Here is a 26,665-nt window from a genome sequence, read left to right on the forward strand (position 1 = left end):
TCTAAAGGGCCAGCAAGATCGCTCAGCAGACTAAGTGCCTGCTTAGGCAAGTGCAGAGACTGGGGTTCAATCCCCAGCACCACATGCCACGCTGTCCCCACCCTGGGCGTGCTGAGCCTGCCACTGAGATTGAGCATGGTGGTGCACGCCTGTAATCCCACTGCTGAGGAGGCTGAGACAGGAGGATCACTACGAGTCCAAGCTGCATAATGAGACCCTGTGCCAGATACATAAAAAAATAAAATAAATGAATTCTAATTCTTTATTGCATCCAGAGTGGTGGTGAGAACTGACAAGTGGAATTGGTTATGGTTGGCTATTGGTAGACCAGCTCTTGTTTTGCTTCACCACTGACTGACCTCGCCACCCCACTAGCGCACACAGTCACGGAGGAGATGAGTAGGCGGTAAGGCGAGACAGAGAGAAACAAGCCTCCTGTCCAGCCTCCTCTGTGGGGAACTGTTGAATCCCTTGAGGCCTAGAGATGCCTGAATCTTTGCTTGAGAATGTCACTGCCATTCATGTGTAGGTCACATCGCACAAACCATAAACAAAAGTTGTGACAATCCCAGGTACTATTTCGAGTTTAAGAATTCTCTACTTGGAATAAAGCACATCTTTTAATAAATGTAGATGCCTCCCATAACCACTGTGTGGCAGCACAAGAGGAGAAAACATTAATAATTGTCTGGAATCCTGGGCTTTACAGCAGCCACCTCCTTGGGAAACCAAGGGGGACCATGGTTGGCAGGGAAAACTGTTAGCCTAATTGTTTAGCAGGCATGATTTAGTCAACCACCAGTTGGAAGTTTAATCATAGACATTTACCAGTATTTTACATTCATGAAATCTCAAACTTAGGTAAGTTCTTTCAGGTTTGTTTTTTTCTTAACATGACAGAATTTGTCGTGTGAAATGTTAAACTCTAGTCAGTGGCCTAAGAGTTGTACTGTTTATCCTGTTAAGAGGTTCATTAAGAGAATGTAGCAAGTACAGGAATATATTTCAAACAGTTTGACTGAGTTTTATTTTGCAGACAGTCTGAAATTTAAAAGTTCCATGGCCAGGCCATTGAGTTGTATCAAGTGATGTTTCTTGTATTTTTCATTATCATTTCTTCTCTTGGGGGGGGGCCTTCATTAGCCTAAGATCAATGAACAAAATCACAGAAAAGCTAAAAGCCCAGATTCCTAGATTACACTTTAGTGAGGGTTCCTAAGCAAAGCAGCAGGCTGGCTAGTAAAGGTGTGGCTTTGGGTTTGTCGCTTCAGGATGACTCGAGAGTTTGGGAATCACCTAAAGACAATGACAATCCTCTTTCTTGAGCCCTAGAGTGAGTTTCCTTTCTCACAATTTCCATCCGCTGACTTAAAGTTAGAATTGTTACGGTATTGTCAAAAAGTTATCCCAAATTTCTGCTTCATAAAAGTCCAAGCAGTCATTCCAAACTCAAAAATAACCCTAAATATAGTAAAGGAAACTGGATCATCTGGAAACTGCTAGAGTGCATTGGATGAACACTAGCTCTCCAGCATGTGAATTAAACAGTTCCTTTCCTCAGGAGGAGGAGGAGGAGGAGGAGGAGGAGGAGGAGGAGGAGCCTTCGATTTCTGTGTGAACTGTCTGCTTCCTAAATAATGCTTCTGCTGTCAATCTCCCCACCCTCAGTGGAGCCGTGGGCCTTAGGCTCAATCTTTGGCTCAATCTTTTGAATACTTGTTTTTCTCTTGCTGTTGTGCTTGTTGCCAGCAGTGTCCGCGGTGGGGGGGGGGAGCTCCCCACAGACTCTTGCCCCTCAGCCCCTCCTCCTCCATATGCCCTCTCTCTTCCCCTTGCTGCCTGTGGAAGCGCCTGGAGCTCTCACTATCTCCACAAGGCACAGCCCCGGCATTCTCCTTCTAGTCTCCGGAAATGTGATCTGCTTCCTTTAATCATCCATCAGTCCTTCCAGGCTAGTCTCTGGATCTGGGGCCCCAGCCTGTCCTTAGCAGCCCCGTTGGATACCAGATTCCGTGGGCTCACTCTACTGTCTTCTTCATCTGTACAAAAAAGAATTGTAATATGCGGCTCCGAATGGTTTACTGTGCAGAGTATATGCACCATATTATACAGAAAATATATGCTGTGTAACATTTAAGTCCAGTCATAACTTTCTAGTACAGCTTCCTATATTACAGTATTCATTATTAGCTTTAAAGTTATATTGTGGGACAGGTACTTCTCTATTTGCCTTTAATAACATTTAGTCCCTGAAGAGCAGGGCACCAGATACTGCTTCAATAATACATTAACTGATAGCTTTGGGGGTGGTTTTGCTTCCTTCTTTCCTCTTTCCATTTAGACCAACCCTTTATACTTGGCCAAGCTGATCTTCCAGATGCCTCAGAACAAGTCAACTAAATTTATGGACACAGTTATTTTTACACTGTACAATTATGCCTCTAACCAGCGGGAAGAATACCTGCTCCTCAAGCTTTTCAAAACTGCTCTGGAGGAAGAAATAAAGTACGTATACAAATATGTATGTAAAAGTACCAAAGCACAGGTTCTTTTCTTAGTGGACATTTTCTTGGAGTTACTAAAGTAATTTTTAAATTACTGTGATATGTTATCCATGCATATTAAATATATCAAAGTTCTTGAGATTGAAATGGAATCTGCATGGATGGTTGAATTTTTACAAGCTGAGAGCTTTATTTAGGTACAGTTTTCTCTTACCAGTGATCCCTAACTTTCAGTAATTCTGCATGTTCACAAAAACTGGAAACCAAAAGCTTACTCAAAATCAATGAGAAAATTTATCATCTGTGTGACATGAAGTTGTAGTTGTGTTCTCTTCTAAATGGGCTTCCCTTCTTATGAGAACTGTAGCTGCTTTTGCTAATTTTATTTTCTTAATGTGAAAAATATGTGTAAGTAACTGGAATAAATAGAGCCCCCAAAATATTGTATGAGACCTTAATTGCCTTCCTACCTTCTTGAACTTTAAGCTGTGCCAGTTCGTAGGGGTCTCCAAAGCACAGGGACCAGCCAGCCAGCCCTGCATCCAAGTCTGTAAGCCAGAAGAGGTCAGACGCATGAGAAGTAGCAGCACCCTCAGAGAAACGTGGCTGGTCTGAATGAATAGGTGTAGGATGTGATACATTTGGACAGATGGAAAGAAATGATCCATCTATATTGACTGAAAACCATTCTGTGGAAAAGGAGCCACTTCACCCTTAAACTCTGGGGAATTGTTACAATTTTTGTTAGACTAGATCAAAGAGGGAAATAAGTCCCACTAGTGTTAGGACAGATGGGCACAGGTACAAGAAAAAACATAGATGAGTCTGGGCAGTGTGTGACTTGGCGAGCACCAGGAGGTGATGCCGGAGGGACAGATAGGCAGCTGCTAAGGCACTGCTTACTTTCCAGGGTGCAAGAAGGGCTTCTGATCAGGAAGTTGACATGATCATACTGGCTGAGAAGATGGATCTACCTGTTGTGTATGGACTGGATTCAATTTACACAGTTTAGAGACATGGGGGCATCAGAAGAAAAAAGACACAGTCTGGATCTTTAGCATACTGGGTTTGAGCTATAGGTGGAGAACATCAGAAAGTCCAGACTGGCCCCAGAGAGGAGGTAGGAGTTAGACATTGAAATCAGAGGACAGATCCCAAAGAAATGGTGGCTGCAGGCATGTGAGTAACAAGTGGAGTCTGAGGGCAGAGCGTGGGTAGTGTAGGACCTCTAGTTTCATCGTACCTGCCCCTGAAGCACATATACTTAATCATAAAGGGTTAGAGAACAGAATTTTAAATTGGGAAAAGGAACCAGCAAAGCAAATGGACAGGAATGACTGGGTAAGATAAGAACCAGAGAAGGGCAGTCAGACCCTAAAGGGAAAGGACACGGGGGCTGGGGAGGAAGCTTCAGGAGTGGGTGGGGCTACCAGGGGGTGGAGGGAAAAGCAGAGAGGAAAGAAGTCATGGATGAGCTCATGGCTGTGAGTCATGGCCAGGAAGCTGCCTGATGATGGACTGAAGTGGGATCTGAAGATGTAGGAACAGCTCATACAAACAAGAGTTATTTTTAAAATCTGGTAAATAGAAGGGGACCCTACTTGCACAGCATCACGCAGTGTTGCTAGTCTTGGTCCACTTTCAACTCCTATCTGCCTTTTAGATTGAAGCGGGGACCAGGACCTTTATTTTTAGATCCTTAACTTGCCCAGATAAACACACATCTTCTAAACAGTTGCTTTTCAAATTGTACCAATGTTAATCTTCCTTGAGAAGAATCACTCCACAAAGCTCTTGCCTGCCAGAGAGAATAGACATTGTATAAAACTGTCCACAGAAGTGAACCATCTTATTCTGGCCGGGGCTTTCTTTAGGTCGAAGGTGGACCAGGTACAGGACATTGTTACTGGTAACCCCACTGTCATCAAGATGGTCGTAAGCTTCAACAGAGGAGCCCGGGGACAGAACACCCTGCGCCAACTCCTGGCTCCAGTGGTCAAAGAGATCATCGATGACAAGTCCCTCATCATCAACACCAGCCCCGTCGAGGTGTACAAGGCTTGGGTGAACCAACTAGAAACACAGACCGGAGAGGCCAGGTACCAATGGCAGGGTGCTGTTCTGTAGTCATCTGCACGTGCACGCAGCTATAAACCTTTAAAATCTAAGCCAACCTTATTCCATTTAAAAAAAAAAAGAAAAAAGAAAAAAAGAAAATCTAAGCCAAAAGATCCAAAGAGTCATTATAAATCCAAAATTGGTCTTCATTTTACAAACTCACACAAACCACTTTTCTTAGACCTTTTGTCATCTTGGCACTAAATGATGTTTGCAAATAGCAAAACCAGCTGATCCCAAGAGGTACAGCTTCTGTAATTTCCTTCCTTCTTTCTTCCGTGTGTATTTCTACGCATAGACCTGGAGGTAATATACACTTTTTTCTTCTGGTGAAACTACTTTTTGAGTTGGTGAATAAGTTCCATGTATAAGGAAAAACAGTCGCGGTGGGAGGGCTTCTCGTAGGTAGTGCCTTGTGGAAGTCATCAAGTCCAGCCTTCTGTTTTCTTAAAAGAGTTTTGTGAAATACTCAAGATCTTCACATGGGCCAGCCAGATAGCTCAGTGGATTAAAGCACCTGCTTAGGCAGACGCAGAGATCGGGGTTCGATTCCCAGCTCCACATGCCATGCCAACCCTGCCCCTGGGGTGTGCTGTGTTGGTGATTGATACTGGGCATGGTGGGGCACACCTGTAATCCCAGCACTTGGGAGGCTGAAAACAGGAGGATCACTAAGAGTCTGATCTGTGTAGTGAGACCCTGTAGACCCTGTAGATCCTGTGCTAAATACAAAAAAAAAAACAAGATCTGTGCAGCCGGGCATGGTGGCACAGGCCTGTAATCACAGCATTCGAGAGGCTGAGGCAGGAGGATTGTTGCGAGTTTGAGACCAGCCTAAGCTACAAAGTGAGCTCAAGGTCAGCCTGAACTTCATAGCAAGACCCTACCTCAAAGTGGCAAAAAAAAAAAAAAAAAAAAAAATGTTCTGCACAGAGAATTATGCGGCATGATTGAAAAATACAATGAACATACTTTATTTTCCTCGATTACATTAAAAGACATATTGCCATTAATCTCCCTTTCTGACACACTCACCTCATCAATCTTGCCACTACCTAAAAAAGTCCTAGAAGTCTTCTTTCATATTTTTAGTTGTATTGTCGTGGCTGCCTTATAATTAATACAAAGCATTTACCTTGCGTGGTCGTTTTAATTTAGGGGGAGAGGCAGCAGTCCCATGGTGCCAGATCTGGTGAGTCTGGTGGAGGAGGACACAGTGTTTTGGTGTTATTTTTATTTTGGGTTTTTGAGACAGTCTTGCTATGTAGTTCCAACTGGCCTTGAACTTGCAGTAATTCTCCTACGTAGGACTCCCAAGTGCTAGGATTACAGACATGTGCCACCCTGTAGCATTTTTCTGAGTCTGCCTTACCCACTGGATGGCAGCGACTAGCAGCATTCCTCACACCTTAGGGACATCATGCCTTACACGCCCATGAGAGAGGACGTCCATGTAGTATTCTGAGAGGGGTTAATGACAGTTGTTTTTTACTGTAATAGCTCTATTTAAACACTCACGGTACATTTTGATCAAACTTTGTATGAAGGTGCTCATTACAGCCCTATTTATAATAGTGTAAAGTTAGAAAAAGCCAAAATATTTAGCATTGGAGGATTTATTAAATTTTTTATAACACAGAATAAGTAGCTGTTTGTAATAGCAGTATAGATATGTAATCACTAGTACAGAAAATACGGTCATGAGCCAGGCGTGGTAGTGCATGCCTGTAATCCCAGCACGTGGGAAGCACAGGCAGGAGGAATGCCACAAATTTGATGCCAGCCTGGGCTACATAGTGAGTTCAAGAAACTACATAGTGAAACCTTGTCTCAAAAACCTACATACATTTTTTTTCAACTGTAGTTAGATACAGACATTTCATTTTCTCTTTATAAAATATTGGCCATGATAACCCACTACTGGACTATATTGGAATATTTTGCTGAATTCACACACCTACAGTATTTAAATGGCAATGGAATAACCATCCCTGACAAAATTAAACAAAAAAAGGGATACAAATGAGGGACCATTTTGTATATGTATATACAAAATAGCATAGATATACAGCTACTTTCTCTTAGTTCAAGGAGAAGAAAATTTCAGGCTGGGGAGATGGCTCAGTGGAATAAGCACTTCCCTGACAAGCGCAAGGGTCTGAGTTCAATCCCTGGTTCTGGGAAAAAAAAAAAAAAAAAAAACTACCATTCTCAATGAGAAGAAAGTTTTGAACTGATAGTGTTTAGAGAAGATATCATGTCTGCATCTTGTACTATGAATAACCACTATGAAGACAACAATGTATTACAATTGCAATGTATTACTCCGTTTCGAAACTGTCTCATTGCTATTTGTTTCTCAATAAAATTAATAAAATATTGGCCATGAAAAAATAAAATAAAATACTGGCCATGTATATGTACACATACATCAGAGCTATGTGATATATATCATTATACCCATGAACATGAAAGGCCCATACATTCTGAGGTATAAAAATTGTTTTTATTATGTGCCATTCTTCTATAATAGATATATTGCTTTGATGAAAAGAGAGGCTATAATAGAGCACTCGCCTAGCATGTGTGACGTTTTGGGCTTGATTCCCAACACCACAAAGAAAAAATAAAATGAGTTACGTGGATTTGTATTAGACCTGCCAGTGGAGCCAGTGGGTGACCACCAGTTCACCAGCTTGATGTAGAGCCAGTGTGGCATGCATGAAGACCCCTACATAGGCCCCAAGTCCACTCAGAACCCTTGTTGTACTTTCAGCAAGCTACCCTATGATGTGACCACAGAGCAAGCCCTGACCTATCCGGAAGTGAGAAATAAGCTGGATGCGTCCATTGAAAACCTGCGAAGGGTCACTGACAAGGTTCTGAATTCTATCATCTCCTCCCTCGATCTGCTGCCGTAAGTTGGACTTGTAGCAGCTCTGACATCCTTTGCCAAAAGTTCTTGGAAAACTAATGCAAGATAAGCCCTAGTGTGAAGACAGTTCTCCCTCCTATTGTGTTTACTATTTTAAAAGCTAGTTTACATGTAACCTTTCAGATTCATAGCTGCTCTCTGAAGAAGGAGCAGTGCCTTGGTCCCAGCTGCGTATACTGCATTATCACCAGTGGCAGTCCTGTGATTCCATTACCATCTCATTTTATGTTGAATTTTTAGGAAAAGTGCTGATTAGTGACTGGAACAATTGCTGCGTGTTTCTTCCTCACTTAGCTTTTTTCCATTATTTTCTTTTGTCATCTGTTTTACATGTAGTTACGGATTGAGGTTTATAGCCAAAGTACTGAAGAATTCCATCCATGAGAAATTCCCAGATGCAACAGAAGATGAGCTCTTGAAGGTAGATTTCAAGGGTGATCTCACCATAGCTTTTCTTTGGGGGTATGAACCAAAATTACAAATATACCATTTTGTAAAAATTTGCCCCAGGTATGACTATAATTATAAGACTCAAGCCTTCTGTTTCTAATGACTATCAAGATTATTGATTATGGTGAGTTTAATTGGCAGAACCAGGAATTGAACTCAGGCCCTTGCGCTTGCCAGGGAAGTGCTTATTCCACTGAGCCTTCTCCCCGGGCCAATGGTGAGTTTAATTTAGAAATCTTAGACACTAATTGCACTTCTTTATATTGGAGTACTTGGAAGGCAATGTGCATACTTTTCATCAAAAATAATTTTGTTAAGTATTTTAGTGGGTGATTATATTCACTGCCTTTACTTAATACTTTTTGAGGAGTCAAATGAGCAAATGCTCTACTTTCTCTTGGGAAATATAAATAGATTTTTGAGAAAGAGAAATCTAAACCCTTATAGTTTCTCTTTTTAAAATAGTCTTTGTTTTCTGCATCACCACAGATTGTTGGAAACCTCCTGTACTATCGGTACATGAACCCAGCCATTGTAGCCCCTGACGGATTTGATATCATTGACATGACAGCCGGAGGACAGATCAATCCCGACCAGAGGAGAAACTTGGGGTCAGTGGCCAAGGTTCTTCAGCATGCAGCTTCCAACAAGCTTTTCGAAGGAGAAAACGAGCATCTCTCATCTATGAACAATTATTTATCAGAAACTTATCAGGAATTCAGGTGAGGAGAGCCAGTAACCTGTTCATAACAAGGAAGAAAGTGGCTCAAGAGTAACGTGTGTTCTGTCCCTGGAGCTCACATTGTAGGTGGGGGACAGGGATCCCAAATGGCCACAGCATTTCTGCTACTGTTTGCCACTGGGGGAAGAGACAAGACAGAGAACAGGTCAGGAGCTGCCCATGCCTGGTGCTCCCAGCCCTGAGCTGCCTGCTACACGGAGCCCTTCCTCTGTGTGGCTCCCACCCTGGTTTGCTTCACGTTCACAGTGCTTAGCAAAACACTGTCAAGTTAGCAGATTTCTGCTTTGTTGAACCTAAGAATAGAGTAGCTTTTTACAAGATTATTTTCCCTTGAGGAAGAATTTTCCTTATCTGTAACAACAAACAACAGTAGGAAATGAAGTTGGAAAGGTTGGGAAAAACCCAGCGTTTCTGTTTGTGGAGACTGTGCGTGTGTGTGTACTGTCCTGTTCCCAAGGCTTTCTTAATTGGACATGTAGGGCTTCACCATCCTGCCGGTTTGTGTTACAGATCACAACTCTGATCATTCCAATGGCTAACTGATGTGAGTTAGGTCCATTTGTCCTGTGGTTCTGTCTTGGTCTTTGGTGGTTTTCTGGTTTACAGTAGATTGTGGAAGTGTAACACAAATTTGCCCTGTTTCAGCCCATGCTTGGCCACTGATTTTTCCTTTTTTCGTTTTCTGTGGGTGAGGAGCTTACCAACAAGGGCCATGAGTTTATGACCTCCCAAGGCAGGACACAGGCCTTTGTAAGACAGTTACCCAATCCTCTTGCTGCAGCAAGTGCTCATGTCTCAAGCCACTAATTCAGCTTTCACTAATTGAAAAGCCATGTTTGTTACCTGTATCCCTTGAAATCTTTAGCTGCTGATAGAAGACCCTTTTCCTTCCTTTTTTCTGGAATGATTCCTGTCAACTATCTGTGTTCCCAGATCCCCTTCATTTAAAGACAAACAAAACCGAAAGCTTCCCTTGCCACTTCTCAAATTTATCCTTTTTCTCATGTATATCCTTTACATTCATTGGTTCCCATGAAGAAGCATAACCTGAGTGGCCCAGGACAAGCTGAGGATACCCCTCCAGTGCAGCTGCTGGCCAGCTCTGCCCCCTCAGCCCAGGGCTGGGAGGGAAAGATCACTCCTTCAGTGTCAGCTTGGGTGTGTTTAGGAGAGATGCTGAGAGTGATTACAGATGAAATGCTTGCAGCTGTGTGGAATAAAGTATATCTCTCAGATCAAGAGGCTTTAGGCTTGTGGTGTGGGTGTTGTACAGTGGCTGAGTCCATGCTCAGTATGCATTATAAAGTCCTATATGTGTGCGTATGTGTCGGTGGTTAGGTTCAGCGTCGACCTTATGAGGAAATTTGATTCAGCTCTCATCATTTTCACTTTGAGACTAGAATCATGGGATGAATTAAGTTCATGAACTCAGGTACCACGGTATAGATACTCTTTCATTTACCTTTCAGGGGCTGTTTGGGAAATGATAACTAAGATGATCTGCCCATGGTTTGATCACATGGAGTCATAGGAAAGGCCTTAGGCCCTTCATGCTGCAGTGCTGTTTTAAAAGCTGGCTCCACCATCAGAATTCAAGCACGGTCTCCAACACCTAAAGTCAGGGAAAGAAGCCCTAACAAGCCCCCGAGGGGTTGGGATGGAGAACAAAGTGCTTGCCATCAAAGTTTGTTTGTTTGTTTGTTTGTTTGTTTGTTTGTTTGTTTTAGTCCTGGGAATCAAACCCGTGGACTTATGCCTGCTAGGCAAGTCCTTTACCACTAAACTACATTTCTTGACCTGATTGATAGGTAGATTGGCGACAGTGTCTCACTAAGTGGCACAACCTAAATTGGCCTCCAACTTTGAATCCTTTTGCTTCAGCCTCTTAGGTAGCTGGGATTATAGATGTGTGCCAGCTCCTTTGAATTTCCTATTTCGATGACCCTTTCTAACTCCCAAATTCAACTCTAACTTGAATTTCCCCTCCTCTCTTAGGAAGTATTTCAAAGAAGCATGCAATGTGCCTGAGCCAGAAGAGAAGTTTAATATGGACAAATACACAGACTTGGTGACAGTCAGCAAGCCAGTCATTTATATTTCCATTGAAGAAATCATCAATACACATTCAGTAAGTGGGGTCAGGGGGTCTTAGCAATGGGCCAGGGTTCAGGCATCGGTTCACTTCAAGTTATGTGGTCTCTACAGGCCTTGCAGTCTACGTATGGGAATACTCACATTTCTAACCTCGAAACACCCTTCATTATTTATCCTCTGGCTCCTAAATATTAGTAGAAGTCCATCTCCTGAGCAAGAACATTTACTGTTGACACGATCCATTTGCAACGCCCACTTCTAACAGCCTCCAACAGGACCAAGCCCTGGGCTTCTCTACCTGATCTTTGCCCAAAGGCCAAGAAGCAGTATAGTGTTTGAACCTAGAGAAAGGTAAAAACAGGCCACTCAAGGAAGACAAGAAACCCCTGGCCAGTGGTAGCCTCAGCCACAGAGCTACTGCCATTCTTCTGGAAACCTCTGTTTCCTAGAAGTGGACAGATTCAGTCTGCAGCGTCAGTCTCTGTCTGGCTTCACGCAGATGTCGCCACGGTAAGCTGCTGGCACTCCATGGTGGCACTGGACAAGAATAAGAAGGGATTCAGTGGTTTTTCAGTCATTAAGGGTCTTTGTTTTTAAGACAAATTGGGACTTTTGTTCATAAGTCCAGTTGGAGCTAGGTTCTTTCTTAAGGTAACCTTTTCAAGAATAGACCTTGCTAGCTAAGGCAGGGTCCTGGTGGTGCATTAGAAAAGGACTCCAGACCTTTGAAATCTCACTGTGCACTCTAACACAACGTGGGAGATTCTGGTGCACGTGGAAGCAGTAGATGCTCCCACTGAGGATTCACCCTCCCTTGAGTTACACTGAGAGGCAGAAGAAGCATAAAAAACAGAGCCTTCCCAGAAGTTGGGCTCCGCCCTCTGGGAACAGGGCCACTTGCAGGGGCCACTTGGCAGGTCAGTCTTTATCACGAGGTCTTCCAACCAAACTTCTGGTGTGAGCTTGGAGGAAGGATTGGGTCTGGTTTTGTTTTCTCTCTCACAAGGTTGGAACAGGGAACTGCTCTGAAATTTGCAACAAGTTCTGCATAAGCATCGGTAAAGTGAACTACCCTTCTGTTCACTATGTAGAAGCACCCAGGTCACAAAGAAAAGTGCCTGGCCATGCACCTTTGAGGAAAATATTTCTCTCATGAGTAAACAGACTTACTTGTATGAGAGCAGTGTCCCCTTTGTTTTTCTTTCTTTCTTTTTTAAGTGTATTTAGTACAGGGTCTCGCTATACATATTGGACTTGTAGTGATCCTCCTGTTTTCAGCCTCCCAAATGCTGGGATTATAGATGAATGCCTCCACACCCAGTCTCCTCTTTGTCTGTTTTTAATGGGGAGCTCTGTTTCAGAGGGAGGGATGCTGTCTCATGGAGAGCAGAGCAAAAATGCTCCTGGATTCATTTAGACTAGTAGTCTTTCATAAGAAACCATCTGTCCCTTGTATTGACAAGAATTGAAAACAGTGCAATCCTGGGAGACGGGGCGTGTGGGACCTCTGATTTCCTCCATGTGCGGGTCTGAGAGAGAGGCTGTCCTATTTCCTGTCTACGTGTGGAGGCGGCCACAGCAGAACTGCCAAGCCTGCGGCTCTGCGCTCTCTGAGGGATGTGCAGAACTTCAGCAGCCAGGCTCAGAGACATTTTTCAGGAAATGTTTTAAGTTGCATACTTAACAAAATAAAAGGGAGAGGCTGGTCCCTGAAACCATCCCTCTTCAGAGATAGCAGCCAGATCAGCCATCTTTTCTTTAACTTAGTTACCCCAAAATGCCATCCATACCATCCTTCCGAATTTCTCCATGTCTTTATATTACCTTTGTTATTTAATGTCTTCCTTTAATTTAATTCACCTTTTAAAAAACTATGCATATTTCTTTGCTTTAAAGTAATGTACTTCTACTATCAGAAAAAACTAGCAAGCCCTGCCATAAATAGAAATTAAAAGAAAGTATGATGTGCTCAGAGTGGTTGGACACAGTCACTCCTTTGTTTGAGATTGAGCCTCTGAGCAGCTCTCTGTATGTTAAAGATGCCTTTAGAGGCTGGTGGCACAGCTCATGCTAAAACCCTTGCCTAGCTGGATGAAGCCCTGGGTTCATCTCCAGTGCAGCAGAAACAATTCAAAGCCAATTACCAAGTGTTACAAAAATTTAGTATTAAACCAACAGACTGTCCTTCATAATTCTTCAAGATTAAAAGAGAGTGGAAAGGCAGTAACCAACTCAGCCTGATTGGTATAAAGACAGATTAGAAGGACGGAGAGTCTAGAAGTGAATCCTTGCATGGATGGTCAATTTCCTTTCACAAGGGCCCAAGACACTCAACTAGGATGGTCCTTCACAAAGAGCGCTGGGATGACTCGAAATCCACATGCCAAAGAATGGAGTCAGACCCCTTCCTCCCACCGTGTTCAGAAGAGAAATGAACACAGAATGAATCACAGTAAATCTCTGTGGTCTTGGAGAAAGCAGTAGTCTCTTAGATTTGACACCAAGGATACAAGCCGCAAAAGAAAAAAGTAAACTGAGTTTCATCAAAACCTAACAGTTTGTGTTACAAATAGTGCTGTCAGGAAATTGAGAGGATGATGTGAGTGGTGGCGCACACCTGCGATCCCAGCACTCTGAATGCAGGAGGATGGCCAGGAGATCAAGGCCAGCCTGGACTATATAGCCAGACCTATCTCAGGAAAAAATAAATTAATAATAATAATAATAATAATAATAATAATAGAGAGCAAGAGATAAAACAACCAAAAGGCTAAGAAAAAAATAACACCAAATAATATATCTGATAAGGGACTTGTATCTAGAATCGAGTCCTGCAACTCAGTGATAAAAAAAGATTAATAATCCAGTTTTTAAAGAGAGACGTATGAATCAAAGTGCAGAATAAGCCAAATGAAAAACAGAAAAATTTTTACCAGTCATATATGTAGTAAAGGGTTAATCTGGAATATATAAAGATCTAAAGCTCAAGAATAACACCAAAACCGGATTTAAAAAATAAGACCAGGGCTTCAGTAGACATCTCATATACAACTGGTCAGCAAGCACATTAAAAAATGTTAAACAAGGGCTAGCCAAATAGCTCAGTGGATTCAAGCACCTGCAGGCAGGCACGAGGGCCGGGGGTTCGATCCCGGGGTGTGCCGTGCCAGCTCCATCCCTGGGACGCGCTGAAACTGCAATTGTGACTAGGAGTGGTAGCGCGCACCTGTAATCCCAGCTCTTGGGAGGCTGTAAACAGGCAGATGACTACGAGTCTGATCTGGTAGTGAGACCCGGAACACCCTGTAGACCCTTCCCTAAAATACAAGAAAAAAAAATGTTGACCGTCAAGCCAAGCATTGATGGCACCTTCCTGTAATCTCAGCACTCTGAGGAACTGAGGCAAGAAAATCAAGATTCAATCCCATCCTGCACAATTTAAATTAGCCAGACTGCTAGTTCCTCTTTCCCGGGAACCTGCCAACATGGGCCACGTCCGTACCAAGACAGTGAAGAAGGCAGCCCAGGTTATCATTGAGAAGTACTGCACGTGCTTGGAAAATGACGTCCGCACCAACAAGCGCACGTGCAAAGAGATCCCCATCATCCCCACCAGGGCGCTCCACAGCAAGACGGCAGCTATGTCACGTGTCTGAGGAACAGGATTCAGTGGGGCCCTGCACAGGGTATTCTGTCAAGCTATAGCAGAAGAGGAGAGAGAAAGGAGAGATAATTATGGCCCTGAGGTCTCGGCCTCGAATCAGGAAATCACTCAAGTAGACCCTGCCACTAAGGAAATGCTGAAGCTTTTGGATTTCCAGCAACCTCTCCAACCTGCAGGTCACACAGCCTACCATTGGGATGAATTTCATAGCGCTACGTAGAGCTGTTTGAAGCCTATTGCTATGCTGTAATGTTGTCAATAAATTTGGGAAAACAAAAAATAATTTAGCCAGACCCTGTCTCAAAATAAAATTATTTAAAAGAGCTAAGGATGTAGTGTGAAGTCTCTGGACTCAATCTCCATTAAAAAAAAAAAGTTCAGCATCTCTAATGATTAGGGAACTCTAGACCACAGCCATAGTGAGATACCATCTCCTACCCATTAGATGACTCCTATCAAGAACAGAAGTGGTGTTGGCTGGGTATGAAGACAACAGAGCCTTTGTAGGCTGTTGGTGAGAATGTAAAATGGTATAACAGCCATGGAAAGTGTGACAGTCCCTCATCAGTAATTCTGAAGCACAGAATTACTACATGATCCAGCAACTCCACTTCTAGATGTTCAGCCAAAATAATTAAAAACAAAGTTGATGAGATACTTGTATACCCATGTTCATCACAGCATGATTCATGATAGCCAAGGGTCCATCCACAGGTGAAGGAATAAAATATGGTATGTCCATGCAGTGGAGTATTACTCAACTATAAAAAGGAAAGAAACTCTGATACATGCTACAACACAGAAGAGCCTTTAAGGACATTACACTAAATAGACTAAGCCAGTCACAGAAAGGCAAATACTGTGTGATTCCACTAACGTGAAGTCCTAGAACAGTTCTATGTTCATAGAAGCCAAACTTAGCTGAGTGGTGTCCAGAGGCGAGGTGGGAGGAGTAGCAGGAATGCCAGTGAATGAGTGCCGGGTTCCTGGTAATGAGAGAGCTCTGAAGTGAGATGGTGGTGATGGCTGCACCACTGTGAGAGTACACTAAACCCTGTGTCAGAAGTGAGTGGATGGGCTGGTGAGATGGCTCAGTGGTCTAAAGCACCTACTTAGAACAAGCTTAAGCTAAGCAAAGTACAGGGACCGCGGTTCAATCCCCAGCACCACATGCCAGCCAGCCCCGCCCCCTGGTGGGCTGAGCTGACCACACACACACACACACACACACACACACACACACAATTAATTAATTAATTAAAAATTTTTAAAAAGGAGTGGATTTGATAGTATGAAATATTCCTCAGCAAAGCTGCAGAAGAAAGACTAAAAATGGAAAAGGGACTAACTTTATCATTGTGATTCACTTTTTGCCGCAGTTGCTTAAAACAACTAAAATTCTCTCTCCTGTAAGCAGGGATACCAGTGTTTGGAAATACTTTTTCCATTTAATGAGAAAAGCAAAATATACATATATATATATATATATACATATATATGTATATATATACATATACATATATATGTATATACAAAATAGTTAGGATAGATATGCAGCTACCTTCTATTAGTTCAATGAGAAGGAAGGTTTGTACTGATATTGTTTAGATATTATGTCTGCATCTTGTCCTCTGAATAACTACTACAAAGACAATATGCAATGTATTAATTATCGTAACTGTCCTACTAACCTGTTTTGAAACTGTTTCATTGCTATTTTTTCTCATTAAAATGAACAAGGAATTTTTTTAAAAAAGAAAGAAATGCCAGTGAAGACAGATGTGTTGTCTGTCATGGATTTCACCTCCAAGGCTGCTGCTCTAAGACCTGGCAAGATACCCCAGGAGCTTTGGGGATCATGAAAAGGTGGAGCCACCCGTCAGTCTGGGGCTCAGGCCAAGAAACCGTAGGAGTGTCTCTGCCATCCTTACCAGGGAGGACCTTCATTGCTAGAGGACTGAAATAGCTACTAGTGATGATTTTACTGGTAATAATACAGTATAATCTTTGATTTCTGCATAATCGCTCCCTGAAGTGATATGAAAAGGCCCTTGCCAGGATCCAGTCTTGCCAGTGTTTGCTGAGATACCTTTGCCTCATTTTGGTCACAGGTAGTAGGGAGTACAGGGAGCAGAAGGCTGCCCCTGGCGGGTCTTGCAGTCAGGTTAATCCCATACCTCTGCAGCCCACAGTTTTCGTATCAGGTCTGTGGTTAATATTTAAATGATGCTGGGAGGCAACTATGCAATATGGGCATGGGAAAACATAAAGGTGGTGGCAGGGACCTGACTTGTCTCCCATGTGTGGCTCTCTGAAGCTCCTGCTGGAGCACCAGGACGCCATCGCCTCGGAGAAGAATGACTCCCTCAACGAGCTGCTGCAGCTGCTGGGAGCGGCACCCAGCGTGGAGTCCTTTCTTGGTAAGCGCGGTGCCTTCTGCGCCTGGACTTTGCTCATTTGCTTAACTGTTTAGTTCTACTCCCTAAGTTGTTCTGAAATTTAATATTTGAGCTTCTTTAAAGGAAGATACCTCCCAATACCCACCTTTTGTCTACCTTACACCAGGAATTCTGTAATTTTGAATTGGCTCAGTGAAAGACCACCTATAACCGTGTGCAAGGAACTAGGTTTTATTCCCAACACACACACACACACACACACACACACACACACACACAATTTTGTAAATAATAGTCTCCTGGACTAAAAAGCAATTTTATATCCATGAAGGTAAGCTCCAAAAAGTATTTATCAATCAATCTGTCTCACAAAAAAAAAAAAAAAAAAAAAAACTGAAGTAACCAAATTTATTAAAAAGTGACGAATTCCTTTCTATGTTTCCTAAAAACTCTTTCATAGTTGTTCTTTCTCTTTTTGTTATTTGTTCATATTTTACATATGTATCCCATGTTATTGGAATGTTACAGTCAAATGCTGAAAAGCCCACCTGGGCTATAGCAGTGGGTAGACCCCCCTAGGGCGTGGATCGTGCTGCCCCCATACCACGGGCAGCAAGCTAGGTGATAACTGTCTCTCTCATCCCACAGGTGAAGGAGCTGTGGACCCCAATGACCCTAACAAGGAGAACACACTAAACCAGCTCTCAAAAACAGAGATTTCCCTTTACTTGACAAGCAAATATGACATAGAAGATGGTGACGCTATTGATGGCCGAAGCCTCATGATAAAGTAAGTTGTGAGCCTGCAGGCGCATGTCCCCAGCCACACGTGCTGACACACGCACACAGTGAGCCTCGACCCCAGAAACATCACACAGAGGCCGGTGAATACTGCCATGCATCGTGTTTATCACTTAGACATCAGACTGAGGGTAATAGACTTTCTTACTCAGGAGGGAACTGAGCATTGGATTAGTCTGTCTTGGCTTCTGGTTTTCCTTGAAGTGATTTGATTCCTTTAAGAAATAAATGAAATGATCAACTCAGGGAAGTATTTGTTTCAAGGTGGTTGAAAGAAACAGTTCTTTTTTAAAAATTTGATACAGGGTCTTACTACACAGCTCAGACTCATAGTGATCCTCCTGTCTCAGCCTCCCCAGTGCTGGGATTACAGGTGTGTGCCACCATGCCCAGTTGTGGGGCCAGCACATCATGCAGTACTGGGGATCAAACTCAGGTCCTTGTGCTTGCCAAGCAGGTGCTTAGACTGCTGAGCTATCTCCCCAGCCCAAGGAAACACTCTTTAATCAAATTATATTTCTATTATAAAATAATGACATGAAAAGGCACATACACAATAAGATTTGATACCACCTGAGTTGTTGGCCTCCTTTCCTATTAAACTAGTCCTAAAAATGGTCACCAGCTCTGACTTTATTTGTAAGCTAATGTCTGCCTCTAGATCTTAGATGAACTGTCCACACTTTCAACCACTACAGCGTGTCCTGTGGAGGCTTCTTGTGTATGCACATCAGTTGTTCATGCCCAGAGAAAAAACAGCAGCAAGATTCTCAAACACCATAAATCAAGAACACATGCTCTCTAAACAGTGTAGATTCTAGGCCAGGGAGATGGCTCAGTGGAATAAGTGCTTCCCTGGCAAGTGCAAGGGCCTGAGTTCAATCCCCAGTTCTGCAAAAAATAAAAATAAAAATAAACAGTGTAGATTCTGAGAGCTTGCCTAAAGGATCGATGCCTGAGCACACATTCAAACAGTTATGGGGAGAAAGATGGAGACCAGGGGAGGGAAGTGATGAGGAGCGGAGATAAATCCGTACTCAGCATTTCATGCCCTCTTGCATGCGTCCTGCCCTGAGTCTGCAACCATTTCTCACTGGTGGTGACCTCTGTGTCCTGACGTGCTTCAGGCAGCCCTGGAGTATCTGTGTATCTGTTTTCCAGATACACAGCCTCCAGAGATCTGCCCGGACGTGCTAGTTTGTGTGGTCCGCTTCTTGTGTGTGTTGTCCTCGGGTCGCCTGTTGCACCCTTTTTCAAGTGGCAGATGCTCTAGAACCTCTGATCCTGAGCACGCAGCAGAGGACCAGCCAGAGCAGCTTCACTGTCCGGTCACAGGCACAGCCGCAGTACAGTGGCACATCCTCAGCCTCGCAGATGCTCAGAGAAGGGCTTGGAGAAAAGACAGGAAACTGAACTCTGCTCCCTGGCCGCCTCTGCCCAAGTGACAGTTATTAAGGTGACTGGAAATGCAGACGGGGTTGTTCTGCCATGCAGATGCAACTAGATCAATTATCCCATGACCTCATACTCTCTAATGGGATGAAATTTTCTCATAATTCATTTTGTCTGGAACTTGAAGGCCATTTTCTAGAAGCAGGAAGTTCAATTGCCTGCATTTGTGCATGGGTAGCACAGCTTGGTAAACTGAAGTATTAAACCATCTGACGGTCACATCCATTTGTACTAATTTCAGACAAGTGTCTCCATGGCTCTGAAAACTCTTAAAATTCACATTTAATCAAACAAAACCAAAAAATCAGGCCAAGAAGGGATGTTAGGAAGGGATGCACCTCAGCCCAGGAACCTGGAGCGGCGTCCTGCCTCCCTTGTGAAGCCCTAGCAGAGTGGGAAGGAAACACTGCACAAAAGTCGTTGTCTACGCCTCGCTGTTCTCTGTAGAGCCAGCCAGTGGGGTTGTTTTTATTGAGGTGGACAACATCAGTGTCGGGTTTCCTGATCTCTTTCAGGGGCACAGAGGATGCCTTCGGCATCCAAGGGCGTTCGCTCCCCAGCCGCTGCTGACCCCAAGTCCACTTTCTGTCTCTGGAACTTCAGTATTCCAGACATTTCCTATCCATGGAATGCCAGTAGTGCCGTGGCTCACTGACTTAATTCTTTCCTCAATTCAGCTCGCAGAACTTGTCCCACGGTTGCCACCAGAATCAGAGAGTAAGTTCTAGACTAGAATCTTGGAAAGGATTAAGTTCCTGAACTGAGGCACCACTGTGTACAGTGTGTGACCTTTCTGCCTCTGGCTTCTTTTAATCAACAGTGTTTTCTACCTCCAGATTGTAGTCTGAATCAGTACTTTGTTCCTTTTCGTGAGTGGATGATATTTCATTGTATGTTTTGCCCTGTTTTGTTCTTCACATGATGAACATTGGGTTCCTTCCACTCTTAAGTGGAAATAATGATGCTGCATACTCTTGTGTACAAGTTTTCTTGAGTATGTTTGTACTGTTTAATGAGTTGATAATACACATATTTTATCTTAGTCCTTATTCCCTTTTGCTCCTCCTCCTCTCTCTCTCTCTCTTTCTCCCTCTCTCTATCTCTAGAATCCCTTCCCATCTGCAAAAGGTCTACCTTCCTGCTTTCTATCATCTTTTATTTTGCTTTTTAAATTATCTGTACTTTGGGTTTGTCATGTAAGAGAAACCATATTGTACCTTCTGTGTCTGACTTATTTCACTCAACATTTGGGTCCCAAAATACATCCATTTACAAGTTGTGGTCTGAACAGATGTTTTCAACTCTTTGGGTGTATATCTGGGACTGGTGTTGCTGGGTTACATGGCAATTCTGTGTTCAACCTTTGAATGAACCATCGAACCTTTTCTACAGAAGCTAAACCATTGCCATTCCTCCCATCAAGGTTGGCAGGTCCACCTTCGCCATACTCAATAATACTGTTTTTCTTTTACTTTTAAAAATAATAGCCATCCCAGTGAGTATGGAGTAGTGTTGGTTGTGATTTTGACTTGGACCTCTCAGATTATTAGTGGTGCTGGCTATCTGTTCATGTGTTGATTGAACTCTTGTATAACTTTTTTGTAGAGATGTCTGTTCAAATCCTTCCCCCATCTTTAAATTGAATTGGTTTTGTTCCTAAGTTGAAAGATTCCTTGTATAGTCTAGCTACTTGGCCCTTATCAGATACATGATTTGCAAATATTTTTGCCCCTTTTGTGGATTATCCTTTTACTCTTGTACAGTTTAAAAAAATTTTTGTAAGAGGGTATTACAAGGAAATAAAAGACAACCCACAGATAGAACAAAGATATTTACTGTAATTCTCATTTGGTGTGTGCATACAGTTACATATGGAGAGAAAATGAAGAGCACATGTGCCTGTGTAAAGTATATACGATGCACCATATGATCCAGTAACCCATGAGGATAGCGAATATCCTCAGCAACTTGCAGAGGAGGAGAGTGGGCTCAAAACAGATGTAGCTGTGTCACCACTCTTCCTGGGTGACACAGAGCGAAGTGGAGCAGATACTGAAGCCCACGGGTGCGAGGCCTTCCAGAGCCTGCTCACCACATTTGCCGTCTCACCTAGAGCACTGTCTTAGTTACTTTTTACTCATTGCTGGAACAAATACTCGATACTCAAAATGAAGGAAGGAAAGGTTTATTTAGCTCACAGTTACTGGAGGTTTCAGTCCAAATTCAGCTGGCTCCAAGGCAGAGCCGCACAGGGAAGAGGGCAACCTTTCATGGTGGCGGCTAAGAGCAAGAGCGCAAGGGAGGGGTAGCAGCAGCTCAAGCAGCTAGCTTCTCTTCCCACCTTACACTGTAATGCAAACTACCTGCCCCAGGGCAGGTGCAGCATCTACACCCACAGTAATCAATCACAAACTCTAGAAGCCCCCCCAAGACTGCATGAGGCTTTGGGGGGACACCTAGACACAAACCATAACAAGCACATAATGAAGATTGCGTGATGCCAAGAGGGAGTGACTAACAGATTGGAGGGACACACAGGGCACATGATAGACCAGGAGGAAGCACTGTATTCTCTTCTTCTTTGTTACACATTTGTAGAATACAGATTCTTGGCTTGGTTGTTGCCATTTCCCCAAGCAGCGTTGTATTTTAAGAGCCTGGTGGTGGAGTCCCAGAGTGACCACATTACAGCCTGCATCTGTCACTTGTTAACAAAGTCCCAGCAAGTCACCAGTCATCTGTGTTCTCTGCTATAAGTGGGGAAGGAGGAAAGGAACAGGAAGTGAAGTGAGGTAGAGAGGGGACTGTGGCAATCGCATGACCCCAGGCATTAGCACTGTATAAATTACACAGGACTATACTTTTGTAAATCTTTCCTTATTATACCCTGTGATTCATCTTCAAATATGTGACCTTTATGGCCTTCATTAAGCTTGCTTTTCCACAAAAGCATGTGTAAGTCAAAGGTGATATTTGTGGGTTTTAATCATACTTAGCTGCCCAAGTGCTTAAGTTGTCATCTCTTAAGAATTTTTCTCCTCTCACATGATTCAGTTTGGATATCCATTACCCCATCCCAAAGAGCTCTTTGCTTTTGGTTCACAGAGGCAGGAACACTCAGTGGCCAAGGTGAAATTTTAGGTTTGTGATAAAAATGTGTGATGATGTTATTAGAATTTTGAACAACCAGAAAATTCCTTAGTGCCATAAATGCAAATTCCTTCTCAGCCTTGGCACACTAGAAGGTGACAGAAGGAAGGGTGACAGAAGGAAGAGCCCCGTAGCGGAGCTGTCCCAGTGTAGGAGCGGGGCCCATAGGACTGCCTGGCATGGCCAAGGCCAGGGACTGCACCCGCTGGCCAGGAACACACTGCTGTCTCATTATCCAACAGCGGGGTGTGACCCAATTAGGTGAACCGAGCCGCTGGTGTATTACTTGTCTTCATTCAGAATTAGAAACCTCTTCAGGCAGGGCAGGCAGGATCCTTGGTTTGGATCAACTTGTTTGAAAAGCCGTGGGGCTGACGCTCTCCCAGTTGATTTCTACGGCCAGAAATTTCTGGAATGTTGTGTTTGCCCTGGGCTGGGGAGGGACAGGCATCTTAAGAAAATCATTGGCAACAGAAAAGTGAACCAGACTACAAACCGTGTGAGTCTGTTATAAGAGGAAATGTGCTAGAAGGGCTGGAGGTGTAGCTCAGTGGTAGAGTTTGTGCTTAGCATGTGTGAGGCCTGGAGTTTAATCCCCAACGCCACACACAGACACACACACACACACACACACACACACACACACAGAGGTTAAGAGGACATGGTCTCAGCACCCTTCTACAAGTTTGTGGGGTCTGAAGACGTAGGAGAATTCGCACCACTCTGTGCAATAGGAAAGAAGCAAGAGACCAGTGTTTACCCATTAAACCTCTTAGGTCTTTATAGTCTCCTTCATAAGAGCAGACAGAAGGTTCTTTGCTGAGGTCCCCTCAGAGCTAATGTCTGGCCTATGACTAACCATGTCCAGGGAGTGGGCCTCTCAGACAGCTCGCTTCCTGTAGAAGAATGGAATGTTCCAGGGCTGCGCTTTCCAAAAGAAATTCAATAGGAGCCACACATGTCTTTGCAAATTTTCTAGAAGCTTCATTTTTAAAAAGAAACAGATTTTTAAAAAAAAACTTTTTTCAGTTTTCCAGTCAGAAGTTTTATTTGGTGAATTTTTTTTAATTGACACATTGTAATTGTACATATTTATGTTCAATTCATAGGGTACAGTGTAACATTTGAATGCATGTATATAAACAATATATGGTGACCAGATTAGGGTAATTGGTCCATCTATCACTTCATACAGGTGTCATTTCTCTATGTTGGGAGTTGGAACTATTTCTATTAATATATTTTATTTAACTTAATATATCAAAAGTTTTTTCATTTTAATAATCAATGTAAAAAATTATTCATGTGATATTGTTGCTTTCCCATGTTAACTCCTCAACTTCAGTGTGAGTCCTGCAAACTAGGTTTGCTCTAGGCATTGTTTATGGCTCAGCTGCCACCTGAGGCCGATGGCTGCCTTCTTGGGAAATGCAGCTTTCAAGATCCTGTAATGCTTTACATATATCTTTCTTATCAATCCTCTATCATTTCTTCGAGAGATTTCCATTTTATAAATAATAAATAGTAAATAATCAGAATTACTACCTAAGGTGCACAAGTCCACATAGCTAATATGTAACAGGAACCCAGATGTTGATACAGGGAGAAACACTGATCTCCGGTGGGTGGCCTCCAAATGATACAGGGAAACTCCAAATGATACAGGGAAAATGATCTCCCAACCTGACCTGCACGAATGCGTATTCTCTAAAACTGAAGAATGAATTTTAGGAACAAACAGAGGTTATGAGCTGAACATATTTATTGAGGGAAAGAAAGCACCTGTACAAGAGAGGGACAGGAAGAGGGCCCAAGCAGTTGTTTCCCCAGGAAGTTGTCTCTTCCAGGAACTTTTATAGAGTAAAACCATGTGGTGACGTGGGTCTAAGGTGGTGGAGAACATGGGAACTCGCTTAAGTGACCATGAGGTAGGACAAAATTTTGGTCAGCCAATGAGATTACAAGCACCCTTGCTCAGGTAAAATTGATTAAATCCAGGACTAAATGAGGAAGTGAGTCACATAGCAAGGGAGAATGAATACAGGACAGGGTCTCTTCCTTTTGGGGGTTGAGCTAGTGACTCATTTGGGCTCTTTTAAAGTGATAACTATTTAGGATATCAATCCCTAGGGAAGTATGTAGCTGTGTTACCTCTTTTTGTCTTGGTCTTGGGATGTGCCCATATGGGAGTATCTGTCTCTTCCAGGTTGTCTTCCATCTTGTCTCCTTGAGGGCCTGGCCCTGTCTGACTGCAACCATATGACCTTAGATCCGTGCAACCGTGGTGTCCTTAATCCTTAGGTACAAGAGACAAAAAGAGTCGAGTTCCTCACCCTGGGTCTGGGTGGTTACTTGGTTGAGGATGTCTGGGGTAGAACTTCAGCAATGAATTTCACAGGTCTGATATAAAGTAGAAGTCCAGTGGCCAGTTTGTCCTTTAATAAGCCATTCTTTGTCCCACATAGGGCACATATAAGTACCCCATTGCTGGGTCATTAGACAGCTTCCCTAAAGAAGATAAGTTAGGAATTTCCTGGAATTGTGTATCAGAAGTAGCTTGAGGAACACTGTATCAAAAAGCAGTCACTGTTGGCATGTTTGAAATCATCGGGAGCTCTTATTTTTACTTTGGTGTTTTGTTTTTTAGTTCATTTCTGGTAGTGACTGGAGAAGAGAGACTCCTAGGGACAGACACATTGTAATTGTACGTATTTATGCACACAGCTGCTTCAGGGACACAGCCTTCTCCCAGGGGCTGTAATTAGCTGTGCCCCCACCTTCGGCTGTGTTGCAGTCTGGAGCTGTGTGTACATTCCCAGACAGCCTGCAAAGCCCGGCGGCTCGGGGTCTCGGGGCCAGAGGAAATGGCCCTCGGGGGCCTGGGAAGGGGAGGAAAGGAAGATGCCCAGGGCTCAGTGTGCTCCTACAGATGTGTGGTGAATGGGACATGAGAAAAATTCTGTTTACAGATGGCTTACTGGATTTTATCCTATTTCCAAAAATCTTATACTGGGAGTTAACTTTGAAGAGTCACGAACAGTCGCCCTTAGGTTTCAAGGTGTACAAATTTTGTTTTTAACTCTAGTTTTCATGCTGTGAGTGCAAAAAACCACCAGCAGTTGGCTAGAAAGAAATTGTGCTTTGACAGAACTGAAATTCAATAGGATAATGGGGTTATCAGGGAAGTGAAATTTCAGATCTGACCCATGTAGTTTAGGCAACTTCTGTTTGTTTGTTTTGGAAGGAAGGCTCTTTCCAAGAATACTATCCCTGCTTCATATAAGACTGAGAAGGCGGCACCATTGACCTTTACATTAAATTTCTTTCATGACATAGCCAGATCCTTAATTAGGAGGGAGTGGCCAATTGCCATAAAAAGTACTGAGTCACGTGGCTTTCACAATGTACAGGGTTCTCCAGCTCAGCACTTTTTGCCCTCAGCCCTCTGTCCTCCTCCAGCTGAGGACAAGGACCTGGCCTTGTGAGCTCCCTGTCATCCTAGCTGCCCTAAGCCTCTATAGGCCCCATGGGGCTCTTCTTCCCCCTGTCCCCAGGCTGCTCTAACTCTCTCATGGCAGGAGACATGGGGTTTGTTCTGGCTCCTAAAGGCTTATGATGCATTAAGAGGCTCAGCAGCTTACATGCTACTGAAGTCAAGAAAGGGTGGCATTAGCACTCTCTGCCCTTAATGATAGCAGGCCATGTTGGCAGCACTTACCCCTGCTGCCCATCAAAAAGTTGTCTCTGTCTAAGAAGAAGAAAAATACTTAGATAAGGAATGTTATGACATACTTGCACCCAATGAGTGACAGTTTAATCCTCCAACATCCAGCGCACAAAGCCCTGGATTAGTAATCAAACATTCATGAACTGTCAGAAGCCGTAGAGCAGACCAGTGGAGTCCTGCAAGAATGTTTATTTTAAGGGATTTCTTTTGAAGCTTCATTTTTGGACCTATATTCACTCAAAGAACTGGAGTTTTGTGAGTCATGACTGCTGCCTCAAAGTCTCCTTTTTTTCCTTTGTAAGGACAAAAAAGCTGATTATTGATGTGATTCGAAACCAGCCAGGGACCACATTGACTGAAATCCTAGAGACTCCAGCAACGGAACAGCAGGTAACTTGTCCATATGTCTAAAATAAACATAACAAACAGCATTTGATTTCCATAGTGAATCTTCATGGAAGCTGTTCACTGGCATCTGGGAGGAGCAGCTTCTGACACGGCGTGGAAGCAAGGAGTTGGGCCTGTCATGGCAGCCAACTGAGCTCACCTGTAGAAAGCCCATGTGGAATATCAATGGATGGAAGTAGAAAATGGAGCACCAATGCTGTGCTGAATTTAATTGTGCCCTA

At 43.3% G+C, this 26,665-nt stretch overlaps 1 protein-coding gene across 1 annotated transcript in view; it reads left to right on the plus strand.

Moving 5' to 3' along the window:
• Iqgap2 (IQ motif containing GTPase activating protein 2) overlaps window positions 1-26,665 on the plus strand; it is a 314,540-nt gene that overhangs the window by 271,366 nt on the left and 16,509 nt on the right. The window contains exons 25-33 of the mRNA XM_012517419.2: window positions 2,342-2,505; window positions 4,379-4,603; window positions 7,399-7,539; window positions 7,894-7,978; window positions 8,497-8,729; window positions 10,745-10,877; window positions 16,825-16,927; window positions 17,555-17,696; window positions 26,339-26,426. Of these exons, the coding sequence (XP_012372873.2) occupies window positions 2,342-2,505; window positions 4,379-4,603; window positions 7,399-7,539; window positions 7,894-7,978; window positions 8,497-8,729; window positions 10,745-10,877; window positions 16,825-16,927; window positions 17,555-17,696; window positions 26,339-26,426 (1,314 nt within the window). The remainder of the gene's footprint in view (window positions 1-2,341; window positions 2,506-4,378; window positions 4,604-7,398; window positions 7,540-7,893; window positions 7,979-8,496; window positions 8,730-10,744; window positions 10,878-16,824; window positions 16,928-17,554; window positions 17,697-26,338; window positions 26,427-26,665) is intronic.

Source organism: Octodon degus, unplaced genomic scaffold (genome assembly GCF_000260255.1).
Source record: "Octodon degus isolate 3935 unplaced genomic scaffold, OctDeg1.0 scaffold00177, whole genome shotgun sequence".
Lineage (NCBI taxonomy): Eukaryota > Metazoa > Chordata > Mammalia > Rodentia > Octodontidae > Octodon > Octodon degus.